Source organism: Ochotona curzoniae, unplaced genomic scaffold (genome assembly GCF_017591425.1).
Source record: "Ochotona curzoniae isolate NIBS_2020 unplaced genomic scaffold, NIBS_Ocur_1.0 contig_2210, whole genome shotgun sequence".
NCBI lineage: Eukaryota > Metazoa > Chordata > Mammalia > Lagomorpha > Ochotonidae > Ochotona > Ochotona curzoniae.
In genome coordinates, this window is record NW_024465369.1 from 7,448,985 (window position 1) to 7,470,462 (window position 21,478).

Here is a 21,478-nt window from a genome sequence, read left to right on the forward strand (position 1 = left end):
CTGTTTCACAGGTTATTCCCTTCAGAGTTTCAAAAAAGTTCTATTAAAAAAGATCTTGACTTGAATTGGACTTCAGTTAACATTTTGTTTTCTTGATAATATTGTGATGACTTATTCTTATTTTAATCTTTATTTATTTTACTTTAAAATCAGAGTTACAGAGCAAGCGAGCGAGAGATGTTCCAATCTCCTATGTTCTGGATCACTCCACAAATATCTTGATAATCAGAGCAAGTAAAAAGCCAGCAGCTTCCTCTGGTTCCCACATGGGTGCATAGGCCTAAGGTCTCAAGCCAACCTTTGCTGCTTGCCCAGTCCATAAGTAGCAAGCTGGGTTGGAAGTGGAACACCCAGGGCTAGAACTAGCACCCATATGGCTTGCTGAGAACTCTGGTGTAGGATTGCTATGCCACCATGCTAGCTCGTCTGCTTTTAAATCAACATATATTATGCCCTTCACAATGCCAAAACGATTTTCATTTTCATTTTGGGGATATGCTGCCAAGATCTTCTACTATCACACACCCAACACTTTCCATTCAGCTTCTTGATGATGGAGTGTTTTAATTTATTTGCCTATTTTCTCTCCTTTGTGCACTAATCAGTGATAGTAATCACAATGTAGCAATCAGCTTAGAAAAGAAAATTGAGACAAAATTGAAGTTTTTTTCCCCCTTTTCCTATTTCAGTTAACATTTTGTGGGGAACTCTTAGTCATTATCATTTAACATTTACGTCAAAATTTAGAAGCTGCAAATATTGTATGCTCATTCAACTAATGGATGGTTATCTGGCAACTGTTAAAAGAATAAATGCTTTACATGGCAGAGTAATTTATAAGGTGAGAAAATCAATTCTTTGTACACAAGATGGATCTCAGAGGAGTAAATACAAATCATCCAGGTGTTAACAGGATAATATACAATATGTCACACAACTTTCAGAATTATTTCACATTTCTCATCTAAAAGACTTCAGAAGTAGTCTGCTTCAACACTGTAGGTTTTTTTTTTTTTTTTTTTTATCAAAAGCTGAGACTCAGAAATGTGACATATTTCCCAAGTAAATTGCACTAGAGATCATATTACTCATTAAGGTGAGGTGGTAAGGATACATTTACTTAATCTTGGTTACGGAGATACCAAAACTATGAGAATGTTTAGAAAGTGAAGTTAGCTGCCTTTATTAGTACAGGCTTAAAGAGTTTTAAGTAATGCATTCTCTGGAGTTTCTAGGAATCTGGCATAGATCGTAATACTAGAAATCTTGGCTAAGATGTTCCATCCTTAAAATCATGACACTGAGTGGCTATGATGGGCTTCTCAGTAAAATTTGTATTCCTACTGTTACCCACATTTTTTTCCTTGCAACTGCTGTTGTAGTCATAGTCTATGAAAAAGAAAAAAAATCTACATGATACAACACAAATCATCACTCTCATTAGGAGTATAAACATTTTCGTTTTTTTCAGAACAGACTACTCAAAGTTTTATAAGTGGCAATGAAAGATACTATTATATATTAATTTAAAATGTATGTATCTATGATGCTACAAAAATATTCAAATAAAATGTATGCATATAGAGAATTATGCAGATAAAATAAGAACTAAGATATAAAATATCCTACCATAAGAACAAAATAAAATCAATACAATCATTTTCAAAGCACAATCGCTCTTATAATTTGCAAAAGTATTTAGTAGGGAGAAAAAGCTTTGCAGTCATGATCACCATCATAACTGTTTTGCGAACAGTCACCTTCTATATATAATTGACCAGGTTATATATGTATGATGTATATCCATATAAAACATAGATAAAATAATATCTACATACCATATATATTAAATCTAGCATACTTACTAGGTTCAAATACTAATATATACAGTACCTAGATTTCTTCACATGTTAGCAATGTAAAGTTAAAACTAACCATAAATATAATTAGTATCCTTGTATTTATTCTCATTAAAACCTCACGGAATAGAATTTAGAGAAGCTAAGAAGCTACTAAGCAACAGAATCATGATTCAAACCAGGATTCTAACTTCACAGAACAGGCTCTGATTTTAATTCACAGATGGGGGCAATGATTTGCCAAGTAGACTTCTGTTTTAGAGATGAAGAAAGTTAATGCTAGCCAAGACTCTCAGCCCTTTGGTCCAAAGATGAGGAAGGAGATTATTTGAGAGGAAAAGTACAGAGTGATACACTACATTTCTTGGCTCTGTTACGATACTGTTTCCAAGATTACTAAAACAATTCCGTGGTGCTGTGCTTGTTTCAGGAGGAGTTGAACAAATCACTCTGGTTTGCATAAATTTTTACTTGCAGTGAATTAATCTAAACCTGAACTGAAAAGATAATACAGCTTTCTTTGAAACCAGCTTATTGCTATCTACTGCTGATAAAATTAAAATATGTTGCATAGCTGCAGCAAACAGTATTCTCATAGATGAAAATTGCATGATAGATGCCATAATAAAATGTAGTAAGGACTCCTAGATAAGTGCATTGATTTTTTTTTAGTACAAAGCTTCAATTACATCCTGCTCTGATAGCACTTGACTTTTTATGTATATGGGAATTGATCAGGTCCAGTAAAAATGGTATTTATGTGTCGTTTTCCTCCCAGGTTGTTTAAAAATATAGAACACACAATAACACGACCTGCCCTAACGCAATAAAAGGGATAACCTGCAACCATAAATCTAAATACAAGTCCTAGTTTATTTTTAAAAAAGGAAACAGCTGTGCTAATCAACAAGTCCATCATACTGCACCAGGAAGTAGTGCTCTGATTTGAATGTTCCCTGAAACAGTTATCAGGAATCATAAGTAGTTCCACTACTGAGGGCTTTCTTACCCTAGAATAGAAATGTGTATTTCAGATGTTATTAAAATTTTTCCTGCATCATATTTTTTCTAAAGTGAAAATAAGAAGATTTTCTCAATCTCATATCATGATGAATAAAAGGATTGCCACAACAACATGTGGCAAAAATTATAAATTTAACAATATTCCAGAATGTTACCATTCATACATAATGAACTTAAGTACACTAGAATAAAAACATACATCATGCAGTAAAATTAAAGCATCTGCTTTCATGATAATGGATAAAAAGGAAATGTTTTGCCATGGAGAAAGCATCAAAGAGATGACTGAATATAGTAATGCCTGCTTGGGAACTATGATTGTTTTCAAACAGTGTGTGTGGAAGGTATAACCTTCCAACATTTAATGTTTAGTATTTACTTACTATCAAGCCGCTGTTCACTTGTCTTTTTTCTCTGCTGTGGATTCTTTTGTAGAAAATTCCGCCTGGATTAAACTGAGTACTCCAAATAATCATATCTCTTTGATAATACACATCCATCCCTGTTATCCTTGAATTATGTTCAATATGAGAAATTTGTTGGTGATCGCCACTGTAGTTGAATGGATATATAAAACCCAGGATATCAGTGTCATTAGCAATGTAGAGAACTTGATCTTCAGAGCCTGGAGATTATTATAATAAAATACAAAAATAAAATAAATTTCAACTAAAGTAAAAGCCATAATTTTACTTTTTAAATATCTTGATTTGCTAGTACAGTTTCTTTAGAAAAAAAAACCAACCAACTTTTTATGATCTTTAATCTTCGTAATATGATTCTGATGCTCATTTATAAGAAGGAATCAACGTAGATATTTCTAGTGAAAAGCTTAACCTACTAGGAAAGCTAGAAATGTAAAAGTTGTAAGAGATATCTCACTTATGAACAGGTTTATTTGGTAAGTCTCACTATTTAGACAAGAATATATTAAATATTTATTGATACCATATTGTGCCCTCAGGAAGACTGGACATTTCTGAGTATTTGTTTAGCTCATATATTTCAATGACTGCTACTTTATTCTAAGAATTGACAAGTAAAGTACAAAGAATTCTTTTAGTATTCATGTCTTGAATTTGTTTCTATTTTTATTAGACAAGAATATAAACAACGAGTATATAGCTTACTGGTTGAAATGGTATCCCAAGTTTGGTTTCTGACTTGTACTTTTCACCCATATCGATCCTTGGAGGGTCCACTGGGGCTCAGGAAATTTTTGTCCCATTCAAGTTAAATACCAGGATTGAATTCCCAGTGCTACATTCTGTATGGACCAGCCTCAACCAATGGGAGTATTTGTGGAGTAAATCTGTGAATGGAAGCTATTTCTCTCTTTGTATTTGCCTCTTTCCCTATCTAATGTCCAATAAAATAGTGCACACACAAATACATTAATTTCATACTACTCAAATTATCTGGAATCCCGCCAAGTGAAACACTAGCCTAAAAACCTACAATACTAGTGACATTTTCATAGACTTGTAAAAATCTAAAGTGAATACTGAAAATATTTAGAATCAATAAAAATCGAATGCAGATATAGTTTCTATAAGCAAATAACATTAATAATACACCCTGTTTTTAGTTAACACCTACAAAGCTCTTCTCTCCTGAATGAACATTTAATCTACCAGGCTGTTATGTTAAACCTTTAACATTGCCATAGCATGTCTTAGAACCACCAATGGAAAATAGATGTCACTACATTGCAGATGGAGAACTGAAGTTCATGTAGTCTAAAGACTGTCTTAAAATCAAAAAGGTACAGTGCTGGGATTCAAATGCAAACACTGCTTTCTCCAGAACTCACTCTTTGTCTTACTGTTATAATTAGCATCTTATTAGTAATTATCCAGCACACTCTGTAACTATTAATGTTGAAGTTACAATATTCTTTAGTAAAACATATGTGCATTAAAAACCCATATAAGCAAGCTCTAAGCGCATGCCTATTATTTAGTTTTTAAAAATTATTATATTGGTGAGGAAAAATGAAATTTAAAATATAACTTTGTTTTATATTCTTAAAAATATTCATTTAAAGTAATATTCTCATTGCAATGCTAAATTTTGAGCTTTTAGCTTTATCCATGTGGTGCAATAACTTCTTAATACACTGACATTATAATCATTTATAATTTATAACACTGGCTTTTAAACGTCACCCTTTGTATAAAAAAATGGTTTCCAACACCATTGTTTCATAGCACAATGGTGATTTAATCCGTATCCAAATATTTCATGGCCATCTCTATAAATTATCATATGCTACATTTTTAAGAATGACCACATTTCAAAATATAAATAGGTAGGAGGGAAGCGTTATAGAATTCTGTATGATAATAAGCTAACTACAGTTTCAAAATTCATCATGTGTTTTGAAAAGAACCAGAAGAAAGTAATTCAAAAATTCTCAACACAAAGAAGTGATAAATCTTTGAGGTGTTAGTTAACTTTGCTTGACAATCACGTGTGCTATAAGTATACTGAATTATTACAGCTTCAATAAAATACTAATACATACTTAGTACTTGTCAATTAAACATTTTAACAATTTTAAGAATGAATAAGTAACTGAATAAATTAGTCAACATTAAAATATATTTATTTTATATTATATGGAATGACAAGCTAAAATCCAATATGAACATTCCCCCTCATTAATAATTAGTATTTATTAGAATTTTTAATAAGGTTATAATCTCACCTTTTGCTATGCAGGTGTTGTTTTTTTCTTGAAAATTGTGGTCACACACACATTTATATGATCCTTCTGTATTTATGCATAGGTGGGAACATGTGCCAAACACCAAACATTCATTAAAGTCTAGGAAAGAAGAACTTACAATAGCACCATCACACTCTAAATCCAAACTTCCATTGTTTTCATGCTTCAAAGTACCAATTTGTTTCTTCTTTTAATTTTGTATTGCTATTTCATTTTCATTTCAACTGACTTATTATGTAACATCAGACAGGCTGTAAGACATTTTTCATGGTACTATGAAAGGTCATTACTGCTACACTGCTCATTTGCACTGCTAATATATTCACTTTGAGCTTCTCCATCATTATCATTTTTCTAGTATCCTTAGATAGTTCTTTTCAAGCACACTTCTGATTACCAACCTTCATGCCTCTGCACAGGCTAGATGCTGCGCCTTTGTCCTGTAATATCACTATTACAAAACTTCAACCCATTTCTCAACATTGACCTGAAATACAGTAACCCTCTGTTTCCTCCAGTGCATGAAGGTGATGCTTGCTCCTTCCTTCTCTGCTTTTTAGTACACTCTCTCTTATGTCATTGCTCACAGACTGTCAGGCTCTTGCCAAACACCAAACATTTTTGCTACACTTTGGAGAATGAGCAACAGAATAAAAATATTCGTAGTGTGCTCCTAACACACTTTACATCCATCTATCTGAACTAACTATGTAACAAGATAGAAAGTCCTGCAACTATGCAAATTAAATAACTAAACAAAACAAATGAGCAAAAAACTTGAATTCACATCTGTAAACAAATGTATCTACAGCATTAACAATGAAAAGTCCATCATAGTAATAAACTGTGGCTTGGCACTTATTTATAATGCTAACGGTTAAAAGAGTCAGGCTTGTAGTCAGGTGATTTCAGGAGGATCATTCATTTTTCCTTTTTTCTTTGCTTTCACCTTGATGTACGAAAATTCCTCTACCACTTTTAGGATAGTCCCATTGTGTAAGAAATATGTGATATAAATCTATTCCCATCTCTTGAATTAGAGAACTTAAATATCAACACATTATTAAAAACGACCTTTAGTTTACTGCTCAACAATATTCTAGGACCTCAATAATAGAGAAGGACTTCTTTAGTGACATATAAACAAGCATGCCAAGGCAGAACCTATCACAACACGATGGGTTCTTTTGTCTCTACAATAATACCTCACCCATGGAAAATGAAGCATTCCAATGGTAGCTCATTTCCTCATCGATAGAGACAGGGATGTATATTTACATGTTTTCATGAATATTAGGAATGAAATGAAATGTAGCCATCCATACAGAAGCAGCAGAAATACAACATAAAATTAAAAATTCAAAATAAAAATTTAGCCAAAATTAAAAAAAAATTATCTTCTACCCTGGGTACCCCAGATTCATATGTTTTAAGTTTAGCTCTTGAGATTGTCACAATCATAGTTAACTAAACATGAAGATTGGTTTTATTGGAGAGAGTTGCAGAAAGAGGATAAATGTCATGATCTTACAGTTTTATATATATTTGTATAATATTCTACTTGAGTCCAATCCTAATTGTTCCATTTTTAAATAATTTCAAATAAATCAATATGGATTTACTTAACCCTTACATGGGTTAAGTCGCATAAAGTAATGCTCTTTATAAACATGGCTTTAGGACAGAAATACAATTTTCTAAACATGACTTTACTATCATAGCATTGCTAATGCTATATTTAAAGGCAATGTGTCACATAATTTTTTTTTTTCAGGAAATGAGTATAATTTACTAACAGTTCCAGAACTAGCAATTTTACTACTTGTATTTCAGAACAAAGTTGTACCAATGCAATAGAAATTCCTGCAGGTCTGGTTTTGCTATCGAAATTCCCGTAGCCTCGGTGATGTTTAGTTTAGCTCTGTAAACAAACAGGCTCTTGACCCCAGAGACATTGCCTCTTATAAGCGAATTGGTATCCCGTAGATACACACCATTTTGATGAAAATCAGTCCCCTGTCATTTCACAATTTAGCAGCCTTGGGAGTCCTTTTACAACTCAAAGATTTAAGAGCAAGCTGTTGCAGAAATGTACACTACCTTCACACTGTCTGTTTTTCATGTTTCTCTGAAATCCAGGCTTACAGCGACAAAAAACAGATGTTTTTATTTGATTACAATATGCATCATCTCCACATGGATTCATATTATCTTCACAGGTATATTCAGTAGGAGCTAGGATTTAAAAAATATGAACAAAATGAATATAATTCTGGCGTCCACAGCAGGAGTTTATTTTTTAATTCAAAATGATATTTATTATTCTATGGATAATTCTTTGTGGATATTAAAGATTATGATTTTCTCTCCACTTAAGCTTCCATTTGTTACAAAGGAATAGAAGTAGATTAATAGCTAAACGAATTTACGTTAAAAACAGCTTACACGACTTGCTGACAGCATATTTCCAGCTGCTGTCATGCCACATTGCTTTCTATAACGATGTACAAATTTTATCCTGACAACAGCCTGTATCTAGAATGGTCACCCTATGTGAGAGCTGGAGTTTTCTCTGAGAACAGCACTTCATACAAGCTACCCATCCAGGGAAGTGGACACTGACTGGCAACTAAACTCAGCATTTATGCATTTAACCACAAATACTTTAAGTATCTCAAACAAAGTAATCAAAAAAAAAAAATTCAGCCAGGGCCCATGTGAAAGGAGTGGACTCTGAAGATCATGGGCTATGTTGCCATCAGGAAACAGAAACACTTGTAACAGCAGTTGAGACTTCTTTGCTTCATCATCCACTCAGGGAAACACTTTATAATGCAACAAGCAAGAAACTATTATAGGGATATCATTTTGTTTTGTCTGAGTTGCCTAAGTAGATTAAATTTATGAACATTATGATAATTTCAATTATTAGAATTTCAGCTGCTATTCAATCCCAATGATTCTTGACTGTTTTACAAGTACTTAAACACATCAGTGGAATGGCACCATATAATGCTGAAGGAAATTTCATTTGTTATTAAGTTATTGTTTAAAAAAGACATCATTGCACTCAAGTTGAACGAAATAAACATGTCCTTGTAGACAGTAGCTCCATAACAAATGAATTTTCTTTCAGCATTGTCTACATTATTAAGATCACTGATGTTATTCAAGCAAATATTACTTCTTGTGAAATTCAAAATACTAAATTTATTTTCTTTTTGTGAAATAAATTATTAAAGCTATGTGATTAATGCTGACATGAAGCATGAATTAGCATATTTGGGTTCTTGGTTGCAAAACAAAATAACTTTTAAAATAAATGTTTCAATTTCACACTTTGTAAGACTTAAGCAAATGTCCAAGTTCAAAGGTTTTTTTTTTTGGTAAAGATTGCAGAAAGGGAGAACTTAAGTGTGTTTTAGAAGCAACTCAAAGTCCACAAAGCTTTAATTCAGCTTGAAATATAATGCAAGTTCCTCAGAAATGGGATTTGAATACTGCTGTACTGTAACACTAAGCCCACTTACTAAGTCTGCAGCTCTCCTCATCAGAGCCGTCACCACAGTCATCAAGCCGATCGCACTGGAAGTCCATGGGGATGCATTTCTTATTTCTGCATGTAAACTCATCCTTCTTACAGGGCTTTGCTTTATATGTCAGCTTACCTGTAGGGTTATTAAAAAACATTGCCTCACAGAATAACAAGACAATGAAATACATTTAAGAGTTTAGTAACCGCTGGGAAAAACATGAGTTCATAATGCTTTGTTGAAATTATTAATTATAATTAAATACAAATCAGAATTGAGTAGATTTTAGAAAAGTGATCAGATGTTTGCTGCATGGCGAACAATAATGTTGCTAAGGAAACTGAGTATTCACTCTGAGTTAGACTGTTTCTTAAAAATGATAAACTGCCTCAGATTAATAACTCAGGCCAGATTTTTCTTCCAAATGATTTTCTGATGCATACTGAAGAATAACCTTCCATGGTAGAAGCTTTTAAAACTTCTTATTGTGAAAAAGAAGTAATGTACACAGGTGAGTAACCTATATAAACCCTGTCCCATCAAAGAACATTTAAACAAGGAACATTTTCGAAAAGCTATGGCTTCTCTCTCACAGTAAGTGTTTTCCAGAATAAAGTGCCAAGTGTGGACATTGGGTGAAGAAACCATACAGCTTTACTGTGCAAATGCAATGCTGGTGTATTTGTTTCATGCTCCATCAGTTGAGAAAGTGGTTGAAAAATAAAATTACTCCCATAGAAAGAATTATTTCACATTAAACTGCCTTACCACTGCAGTGATCTTCATCTGAGTTGTCCCCACATTCATCAATACCATTGCACATTTGTTCAGACTGCAGGCATATTCTGTTATTTCTGCATCTGTGCGGCCGCGTGGATGGGCAAAGAAATTTTACTGAAAAGTAAAAATAAAAATAAAATTAAAAATAAAAATAAATAAAAAAACAAGTCCCTTTGGTATGCTGACTTAGAAAGAACATCCTTTTTCTCTTTACTAAATTTGTAATCCAGTTTTTATAAATACCTTTTTTTTTGGTGAAAATTGTGTACTAGAGGAAATGAGAAAAATGTGTGATAATAGAAGCTGAAGACCTCAGTTGTTTGTATTTGCCTCAGTGCGTAGCTGAGGGTCCTGCATGAAGTAAGAAAAAAAAAAACATGCAAGCATCATGGTGTCATTTTCAGGGGCCTTATCTTAGCTGACTTCACTTGGTGGATCAAACTAATTTATGCCTACAATTTATACAACACACAGGACACTTAGCTATCTTGAAGAGCTATTTCACACAGCATAAAGCTTAAGTAAGCATAAAGCTGCACTCCCAAAACTGAAAGTAGGTCATTCACTGGAAAAAACAGATCAACAATACTACAAAGGGTTTCTTATTCTAAACATAAAAAATGTTCAGACATATTTTTGAGACATGTAGTGTGATCACAGTTTTTCATTGTGTGTGTAAGAGTGAAAATGAGAGAACAGCAATATACCAAGACATCAGTAAAAGCCAGAAAACTCTGCTGTTTCTCTCTCTCTCTCTCTATCTCTCTCTCCCTTCCTTCCTCCTTCCCTCCCTCCCTCCATCTGTCTCCCTCTGTCTCTCTCAGAAGAATCCCAGCCCTAAAGCGGAAATCACTTCTGGTTAGTGTTCAGCCTTACATAGAATTGTTCCGGGCTCTGGCTTTGGTTGCCTTTATTTTCATTCTTAGAACATTTGCTTAGATGATCTCATTCATGTTCACCGATGTACATATCACTTCATCGTGAACACTTTAAATCGTCAACTCTAGCATCTCACAGGATAAGACAAGCCCTTGTGAACTTTGCACAAGTTCATTGCTTGTTTCTTCATGATTTCTTATGTCCTGCTTCTCTTTACCTTGAATGTTGTCTTATTTCTATAATTTAGCTAGTGGCACATCATAGATAGACATTTGGGATTACTCTAAACCAATTCTTTCAATGATAATCAATCCTGAATGTAACTATGTCCTGTTGATATTTGTCATGAACTTGTCCTCTTCTATCTATCACAATAGGTAGGTTTTTCATTATACCTCATAGATGACTACTTTCTTCATTTAACAGTATATTTTACGTTCCAGGTGTCTCATCATATCTCTGTTTCATTGCTATTTTCTGACCAATATAAACATCATTACATCTTCAATTCACTGAATGCTGTTTCTGTAATAGCTTCTTTTATTTCCATTCAAATTCTTTGCAAAATCCTAGATGATAACATTCAGATAAGCACAACAACCAATGGTTGGCTCTTTATTCCTTGAGTCTTTGAGTCAGTGCTTCTTACTCTAATCTCTTTAGGTAATCACTGTCCTAAAAGGTTATGAATATTAGTGGATTCAACACATTTTTTTTTTACTTCAGACAGGACAATATCTGTTGCTTCCTACTGCACATAATCTCACCCTGAACTTGCATTTCTTATAATTGATTCATTACATAAACAAATTCAATATATAACCATTAATGTTAATGATGCGAATTCTGATCATAATTTAACTTGAGTTTTTGAAATTGACAGGCTATTTTCTAGTCTAGTGATATATCTATTATTTTCCTTTTTACCAATATATTTTTGTCTTCATATAAGTACTTATTGATAATGTATACTTACTACTTGTTAATAAAGTAATTATGCCAGCCATTATTCTAACTTGACTTTCAAAAACTCACTTTCTTGCTAATACAATACTATATGGATTTGAACTTTAGTAGAAGTTCTCCTACCCACTATCGTCTGCAGGGTCCAAATGCCATCACCTTTCATGCTGATTTGACATGGCTGAAGAAGGCAAAACCAATTCCTATGACACGGCTAAGCTTTATTTCCCATCAGGCACCAGCTGCCACGGTGCCTTATTGGGTATCACCATGTATGTTTGCTCTGTAACACCAAAGTCACCTCCTATGATTCTTCTGTCAAAACCATCTCAAGCACTACCCCCATGTTACAGAAAGCATTGCCCAGCCTGAGTGAAGCAATTCTCTCTTAAGATTGTCCTTCTTGTTCTCACTTCTATCAACCTCTCCTGCTTGATTTCTTACATGCAGTAAGATAACTACCTCGAGCAAGATTGTCTGGGCATCTCTTTAATCTCAGTTATGGCTCTTAATGCCCATAAACCAATTTGGCATTCCCCTTCCCTACAGCAGGATGAATCTATAGTCAAATGCTTTCCAGCTAAATATAAAAACCCACCAAGACCCACAAAGATCTAGACATCTGTGTTGCTTCTTAAGATGCATCCTAAGCCAGTTTCTGCCTTGCTCTGTGTATCCCAGGAACATAGATTTTTTTTCATTTCCTCCTGGATGTTCTGGTTGCTCTGTCCCAGAGTAATTACCATTTTTTTTAACTTCTTTTCAACATTGTTTAACAGTCCACCTATTTTTATTTCATTTTGTTTTGTTAGTCTACTTGATCACTGCATATATTTCAAACTTCAGCTCAATGATGTATCTTTGTGTTTCTAACTATCCCTCTTTCTTTACATTTAAGTTCTGTAAGGTCAAAATGCATGTTTGCTTCTCTCATTATTATAACATGCTTATCAAAACTCCTAGCTTAATAAATATATACTGAATGAATGAATGAATGAATAACTTTTTTAATGCTACTTACTCTGCCTATATTGACTTCTAGTCAAGATTCCTAAAATTGGCTACTACATGAATTTCCCCTCAAGCAAAGTTCATTGCTTTCTGTCTTGTTTAAAAGTTTTACTTAATTCTTTTATCATATATTCTGACTCAAAAAATAGCAATATCTTACCTGATAAGTTTTCTGATATCTAATTTTAATATTATGCAAAGAAAAATTAAATCTTCACATGATTACATTGGCTGTATCTATAGAGAAACATCACCAAGTTCTTTGTCTTTTAAAATTTTAAGTATTTTTAAAAATAAAAATATGTGCTTATTTCATATTTTTTTTCTTTTTAAAGATTTATTTATTTTTCTTGGAAAGTCAGATTTACAGAGAGAAGGAGAGACAGCGAAAAACATCTTCCTTCCATTGATTCACTTCCCAAGTACCACCACAGCTGCGGTTGAGCCGATCTGAAGGCAGAAGCCAGGAGTGTCTTCCTGGTCTTTTGTGTGGTTACAGGGTCCCAAAGCCTTGAGCAATCCTCCACTACTTTCCCAGATCACAAGCAGAGAGCTGGATGGGAAGTGGAGTAGCCAGGGCAAGAGTCGGCACCCACATGGATCCTAGCACATGCCAGATAAGGATTTAGCCACTGAGCCACTGCAATGGGCCTTTCATGTTTTTTCACAACTGTAAAATCAACAGTCAAATATCTTCATTTATCAGAAAAACTGTTATAAGCTATAACACCAGTAAATATTTAAATATTTATTCATGTAAGAGTCAAACAGAAAGAATGAGAGTCAGAGAAACAGCAATTTTTCATCCTCTAGCTCATATCTCAACTGGCCACTATGTCTAAGGTTGGGTCAGCCAAAACAAGGAGTCAGATTTAATCAAATCTCCTCCATGTCAGGCAGGGCACAAGAACGTGGCCCATCCTGTGCTACCTTTTCAGGCACAGTAACTCTATGAATGAAAAGCAAAATTCTCATATTAAAAATTAGGAAAAAAGAGAACTGGGACTATAAAAATGTTTTGGTTGTCTCAAATTATAAAATCATAATGTGGCTTGCATATGCAATACTTAAAATGATGAGTTAAAAGTTTACTTGGATTTGGGGAAATGATAATTTTCTAAAGTTTTCAGGTTTAAATATTAAACAGTTGCCTATTTCAGTTCTTTAACATCTGTGAGAAAAAATATATATGGTCTACTATACAGCTGACAGACATTCATATAGGGTCACAATCCACTGCTTCCAGGATGGACATTAACAAGCTGAGGTGAGTCTATTCCTTGCATTTCATTACGGTATGCAGGTATCCCAAAAGAAAGCTTAACATACGATATACCATACCCACGCCCACAACTTATTTTAAATTCCAATTTTCCCTTGATATTTTGAAGTCTAAGTAGTGGAAGCCCAGAGATTATGTGCCCTATATCTGAACAACTTTCATATTGAATTGACCTGTATGATTTTATTATTTCCTTTTTTTTTTTACCACTTGCCTTTTTGTCAAAAAGTTAGCCTAAACACCAATTAGATACAAATTTAAAAATCCTATTATACACTTTGTGCAATTCAAAAGTTCATCTGCTCTAAATCCTTCCAAATAGATCATGGTCTGTATTTTTCATAGTGTTGGCAGGTGCAGGCTCAGAGGTAGGTTATTCTCATGGACTTCGCACAGGAATTCCCTTTGCTAATTGAAGAAATCAATAACTGTGGTTATCTTTTATCTACCTAACCCTACAGGAAAAGAGCTTGTGGCTCACCACACCACTTCATTGCATCATGCCAGTGCATCAGATCAGGAGAGGAGAGTGCAATGTAGAGCCATGGGAAATGCCATACCGCACATATCAGGATCTTCATCAGAGTTGTCTCCGCAGTCATCCTGTCCATCACACACCCAGAAATGCAGTTTGCAAAGTGAGTTATTGCAGAGGAACTCATCTGTTCTACAAATATTTCCACCTTCATATTAAAACAAAACAACAAAAGAAGCAGAGATTCAGTATTACTAATGCAGGTCAACAGGGCACATGATCAATTAGTCCATTTTAATTTTTTTCTGTGTGGGTGTTCCCTCTGTAATACTAACAACAAGTAATGTTGAAAGTTTTTTAGAAGGTTTTTATGATCCACCTTTCACTAAATTTCACTATGACCCTCACATATGTCATAATTTCCTTAGGGCAGAATATCAGAAGAAAACATCAAATCTTACCTTTTTAAAAAAGATTTATTTTTATTGGAAAGGCAGATTTACAGAGAGGAGGGGAGACAGAGGGACAGATTTTTTGTCCTCTGGCCCACTCCCCAAGTGGACACTGAGGCCGTAGCTGAATCAGTCTGAAGTCAGGGGCCAGGAACTTCTTCCTGGTCTTCTGTGTGGATGCAGGATCCCAAGGCTTGGAGTCAACCTTCACTGCCTTCCCAGGCCGTAAGCAGGGAGCTCAGTGGTAAGTGGAGCAGCCTGACACTAACTGGCACCCATACGGGCTCTCCACACATGCACAATAAGAACTTACCCACTGAGACATTGCACTGTACCCTCAAGTCTTAACTTTCTTCTATTTTATATAACTTTATGTTACTAGATGTAAAGATTTTAAGAATATTAGATTTGTTATTAAAATTGTATTATTTTAGTATGAAAAGAAATTCAGAATTATTAGGTAACTCAACTACATCAGAAAATGAACTGACTCATTAAAAAGAACTGACTTGCTAAAAATTTGGAATAACAAGTCACAGGGAAACAATTTTTTGTCACTGTTATAAGATTTTATTCATGTATTTATATTAGGGAACATTCTACTTTTCTTTCAAAAATGTATAGTAAGGTTTATTTAATTAGCTGTATTTTTCTTCTAAAATAAATTAAAATATCAGGGATATGGGTATATAAGCACATAAAATTATAAGTGTATTTACCACACATAATAGAAACCAAGACATAATAAATTTGAGTTATATAGCAAAATGTAATGGAAAGCCAGTGTCTAGGGTTTTAAAGCTGTAGGCTCTTTTCTTGCTCTGAATAAGCCTATTAATTTGTCTCAAACTCAATATCTTCATTTGTTACAAAAGAAATGTTAAAGTGATTATTTACTTAGTTAGTTAAATAATCTTACCTAATTGATTAGGGTACAAGGGGGCAAGGGCTACAGGACAGTGGGTAATACCATTGTTTCCACACTAATATCATTTTCCCCCCTGTATCTAGGGGTCAGGGGAAAAACAAAGGGAAGTGCCCCAACTAGCCTCCCACCAATCCCCAGTCCCCCGATGTGAGGCATGCTCCGTAAAGTGATTTATAAGGTCATATTTGTAAGCACAAATACCAGTATTTAGGATTAGTAGAAACAAGACTTTTCACAGAGTACAGGATTTACTTAAACCTCATAGATTAGAGCTATGGGTCTTGCATTGTGTATATATATATTAATGTATTTAAATATATTCACGTATTTAAAGATAGATATACTTGTTAGAATACAGAGTGGGAGATTATTGGTGGCCATCTGCATAAGTCTGGAAACGCCTAAAAAAGCCATATTCTGAAGAAAATTTAAAGGGAATAATGAACCCAATCTTACAAAGGTCAAATAAATTCTTGGTCTGAGTTTTGACTTTCCCCACAAATCCCTCAAAGTAATCCTCTCCCAGTAGCAAAGATGGATCCTAAGAAAATGAGTTAGATGTGGATTTTAGGATGCAAACACTTTCCTGAATGAGGGCTACTTGGAAAGGGAGACAAGGAAGACAAAGCCAAGGTTGGAGAAAGAATGAGTTCAAAAGGGCTTTCCAGGAATTCAGAAAGCGATTGATGATAATTGATTTACAGGAGCTACACTTTAGAGCATTTCAGAAGGTAAAAATTCTCTGGATTTGATGACTAAACAAAGTTGCAAAAGAGAATGAGCTGAAAAGCAGCTACTTTTTTGGTTTGTTCAAAAATGTGTTACATGTTCAAAATGGGAAAAATCTGATGGGGGATGGGAGTTTGGGGGGAAATCCCAGAGTATACACAATTGTATCACATAATTCAAAATTCAAAAAAAAATTAAAAAAAGAAAATGTTTTACATGTTAATGTTTAATAGGAAGGGTAAGGTAAGAACATTACATAGAAAGGACAATAATTGCACTAAAGGCATTGATAGACATTCATGGGGAAACATAATACCTTATGGGATAAATACACCTGAAAATTGGGATAGATTTTTGAGCTGTACATGTACATCTGAGGATGAAAAGAATAAAGCTATTCTTGAATTAAAGTTTAGAAGAAAACAAAGGGCAAACTAGCATTGGTTTAGAAAGATCAGATCTGAGGGCTATCAACAGGAGACTGAGAAACAGTAAATAGTGTACAAGGACAAATTCATAGAAAATGAGTATCAAACAATATGTGAAAATGTGTTTTAATAAGAATATTAATATACTACGGGAGAATAGACGTGCAGATTGGTGATGGGCTTAGTGGCATGACTGCAGTTTGTTGTGGAGTAACATGAAGAAGACATAAAGGATGAGATCATTGTTTTCCACAAGTTTGGCCACAAAGGACAGGAAAAAAGGAGACCAGGCTGATAACACATGAAAAACATGTTATCATTTACAACTAACATTCTGAATGAAAACAATAGAAAAATATCCCACTGCTTTCACAGGAGAAAACAGATTCCTGAAGATAAATAAATGATACTGTGACTAATTCAACAGATAAATTTGGAAATGCCAGAGGAGTAGAAAATAATCAGGATAAAGGATTTGTTAAGAATGAAGATCTGGGGCCCGGCGCGGTGGCGCAGTGGTTAAGGTCCTCGCCTTGCACGCCCAGGATCCCATATGGGTGCCGATTCTAATCCTGGCAGCCCCGCTTCCCTTCCAGCTCCCTGAATGTGGCCCGGGAAAGCAGTCAAGGACGGCCCAAAGCTTTGGGACCCTGCACCCGCGTGGGAGACCCGGAAGAGGCTCCTGGCTTCGGATCGGCATAGCATCGGCCGTTGCGCTCACTTGGGGAGTGAATCATCAGATGGAGGATCTTCCTCTCTGTCTCTCCTGTCTGTATATCCGCCTTTCCAATAAAAAATAGTAAAAATAAATCTTTTTAAAAAAAGAATCAAGATCTGATGGGATACTTCAAATTCAGAAAAAAATAAGAGCTACTAATTGCCTTGAGATTTTTAGAAATAAATGAAAAGTCTGAAATTCATAGGTAGAGTTCTTAATTTGGTCACCAGATGTTGAAAAAAATTATAAATGATTTCCTTACTTTTATTTGAAAGGCAGAAGTACTGAGAGAGAATGAGAGAGAGAGAGAATGCTTAAATCCACTAGATCACTACCCAAATGACTGCAGCAGCCTCAGAGGTCCAGGAGATCAAATCCAGGAGAGTATCATTTAGGTTTCCCACTTGATTGCAAATGCCCAAGTACTTGGGGCATCTTCTGCTGTTTTCCCAGACATATCAGCAAGGAGCTGTTTCAGAACTGAATCAAGCTGAACTCAAACCAGTACTCCTGTGGGATGTCAGTTTTGCAAATTTTACCTCTTATGCAAAACACTGGTCCCAAATACCACTATTTTTCTGATGGTCTTGAAGTAGAAAATAAAGTCATTAGCTGAAAAGGATAGAGATAGCTTGTTGACATATTTGATAGTAAAGCCATATCTTTCAAAGCCTGATATATCACAGGGAGACATGATTATGACCAACCTAGCTTTGAATCTGGAGAGATGAAGATGAGATTTCAGAGTGGTATTTATTAGTTGCAATACTCTCTGGGATAGTACTTAGCTAAACTGTTGACGAACATTTTGAATCCTTGAAATTCTGAGCTGCTGCAGGAGGCGGGGGTTCGGGCAGTACATCGAGGTGAATATCACCATGTGAGTCTTCTGACAACCCTACATCTGACATTATGCTATCAAATATCCTTCATATTGAGCTTTACACTCCCTAATTAAAAAAAAAAACATCTAATCCACCCATACACATGCAACAAAACATAATATCACTTAATAATTCCATCCCTGAATACAGGAGATAATATGTGCATATGTGCACATGTGAACACTTTCATACTAAACAAAGGATTTACATATCAGTGGAATACATCTGCCTTAGTTTAATATTGAAATCTATTTAATTGTACTCTTTCAGGTTGAGTTGTATTCTTTCAGGCTGCAACTGCAAATGATTAAATCTTACTGCATATTTCATTTCACACTGGATTAAAATCAAAGAGAAAAGTGTCAACTCCTGACATCAGATTGTTTTAGAAGTCTATCTATTGCACATCCGTCTTATTAAAGGAAAAATCAGTTCCTTAAAGTATTGCTTTAGGTGATACCATAATTTCCTCATTGTTGTTATACAGCGGAGAAATATAAACACAATTATAGCAAAAAGCAGAAGATTCTATGATCAACTGCTGAAGACTTCACCTTGTACAATAAGAAATTTGCATTTCAAACATATGCATCAGGAAGCTACCATGGTATCCTGGGTCTGACTGAAAATGCTGTTATGTTATACTGGCATGAGAGGCATAAAGAGACTGGTTGGATTAAAATTCCAGTTTCTCAGTCACATTCTTAATCAGATCAACAGGAGATCACTAGAAAAAACATAAACTACATATTAATTAAAAATAATGTACTTAAATGACTAGTGATTCCTTGACAGGTTTATGGAACTCTAGTCAAAAGCATCATCATAACCAGCAAGCATCTAGTGTTCTCACTTTAACGTAGGTTGAGAGAAACTTTCATAAATGATAATACTTTTTAATTCACATAAGGAGTTAATATAAAGTGTGAGCAATGATTAATTAAAAGAGCAATTCTCATTTTTTTTTTCCACTAATGTTGTCACACTGAAAAATAAAGTAAGTTTGGGAGCTCAGGGCCAAAATACAAAACTTCTTCAAGGCCATATGTTTTACCTTGAAAAGTGTAAATGCTGCCCCAGTGCGGTAGCCTAGCTGCTAAAGTCCTTGTCTTGAATGCACTAGGATCCCATACGGGCACCAGTTCTAATCCTGGCAGCCCTGCTTCCCATTCAACTCCCTGCTTGTGGCCTGGAAAAGCAGTCGAGGATGGCAAAGAGCCTTGGGACCCTGTACCTGTGTGAGACCTGGAGGAAGTTCCTGGCTCCTGACTTCAGAACAGCGCAGCTCCGCCCGTTGTGGTCACTTGGGTTGTGAATCATAGGATGGAAGATTTTCCTCTCTGTCTTTCCTCCTCTCTCTCTATATAACTTTGTAATTAAATCAATAAATCTTAAAAAAATGTAAATGCTGCTTTTCATGCGAGACTGCTTTGAGTGTTAGTCTTCTAAAGCAAATCAATAACACTGACTAACAGCTAAAATGTGCCCCATGTAGCTTGCAATTTTATTACCTTCCAAGACCCCATCAAACTACACTTTTTAGCTCATAAGTCCAGGCTCAAGGTGAATGGAAGTGACATATACTAGAACAGGTGTTTATTCTGGGATTCCTTTTCCTCAGTGTTTTGAAATATGTTTTCCCAACATCCTAGCCACTTTCAGAGCATAAATTAAATACTAGAAATCCAGGCTTGGCCCTGTCTTAAGGTACCTCCATGCAGGCTCAAATTCTTTAACATCAAAGTTAGTCCACTGGAACTTAACTAGGTAAAACAAAGAAACTCAAGCAAAGTTAGAATGTGGGTGGAGAGGGAGCTATTGTAAATTTAAATTAAAGACTGTCAGCTCTTTTTTAGTCAATGATAGTAGTAGTAGTAATAATAATAATAATAATAATAATAATAAACATTTAGAACATAGACTCTGGGGATGAATGATTTCTTAGTCTGCGAGGATCTGGAGCATGGAATGGAAAGCTAAGAAGATTGAACAGGATTCTTCTCTCAGGACCCTGACCTCCAGATCAGCTACCTTCTGTATTATTAGCTAAAGACTGCATTTGGAGTCTTTATTCCATAATGTTGAGTTTTGCCATATTTAGAGTTGCACAGAAATAATATGAGCCTGATAGCAGTGTGTTGAATGTGTTGCAGACCAGACAAGTTGTGTTGCACAAGTTCAGGTAAACAGCAGTGACAGAATGAGTCTGACTAGGTGGTAGTAAGTTGTGGATGTTGTTATGAGCTGGGGTAATTGAAGTGGCATCCCAAAGTCTTTGAAAACAAGAGCACAAGTGGGATTTTTTTTCCAAGCTATTCATAATGCTTGTTGCCTCTGATATAATCATTTGTAGAAAGGGAATGTGAGAACCTAGAAGTGGCTGGCAGGGACATTTAACCTTTTACAGTTAATGCATTATAGGCTAGAAGAGAAATTATTACTTATTTTTTAAATGTAACACATTATCAGGCTTGGATGGAGAGTTTAATCACTATTTCCTGTCTAACCCTAAAGAGAGTAGAATACATATTTTACAGGAACAAATATGTTATATTTATACTGCATAAGCCATGAGTATATATTCAAATGCCTGACCTTACCTAACAACATCAGTTCCTTTAACAATGAACCAAATGTTCTAAAATGTGAAGTTCATGAGAGGCTTGTGTAAGAATGCTATGAGAAAATTCACAATTAAATAGCATTTAACAATATAAAAGAAATATTTTGTAATAGGAGATCATCTTAAGCTTCAGCACACAATTCTTTGCTTTCATTTAATTCTTATTGACTGAACAGAGTG

General features: G+C 34.7%; 1 protein-coding gene across 1 annotated transcript in view; it reads right to left on the minus strand.

Annotated features, from left to right (window-relative positions):
- Nucleotides 1–21,478, minus strand: part of LRP1B (LDL receptor related protein 1B) — a 1,301,643-nt gene that overhangs the window by 110,924 nt on the left and 1,169,241 nt on the right. Inside the window, exons 71-76 of the mRNA XM_040971988.1 lie at nt 14,622–14,744; nt 9,915–10,040; nt 9,144–9,281; nt 7,714–7,848; nt 5,593–5,712; nt 3,266–3,507 (exon numbers count right to left, since the gene is read on the minus strand). Of these exons, the coding sequence (XP_040827922.1) occupies nt 3,266–3,507; nt 5,593–5,712; nt 7,714–7,848; nt 9,144–9,281; nt 9,915–10,040; nt 14,622–14,744 (884 nt within the window). The remainder of the gene's footprint in view (nt 1–3,265; nt 3,508–5,592; nt 5,713–7,713; nt 7,849–9,143; nt 9,282–9,914; nt 10,041–14,621; nt 14,745–21,478) is intronic.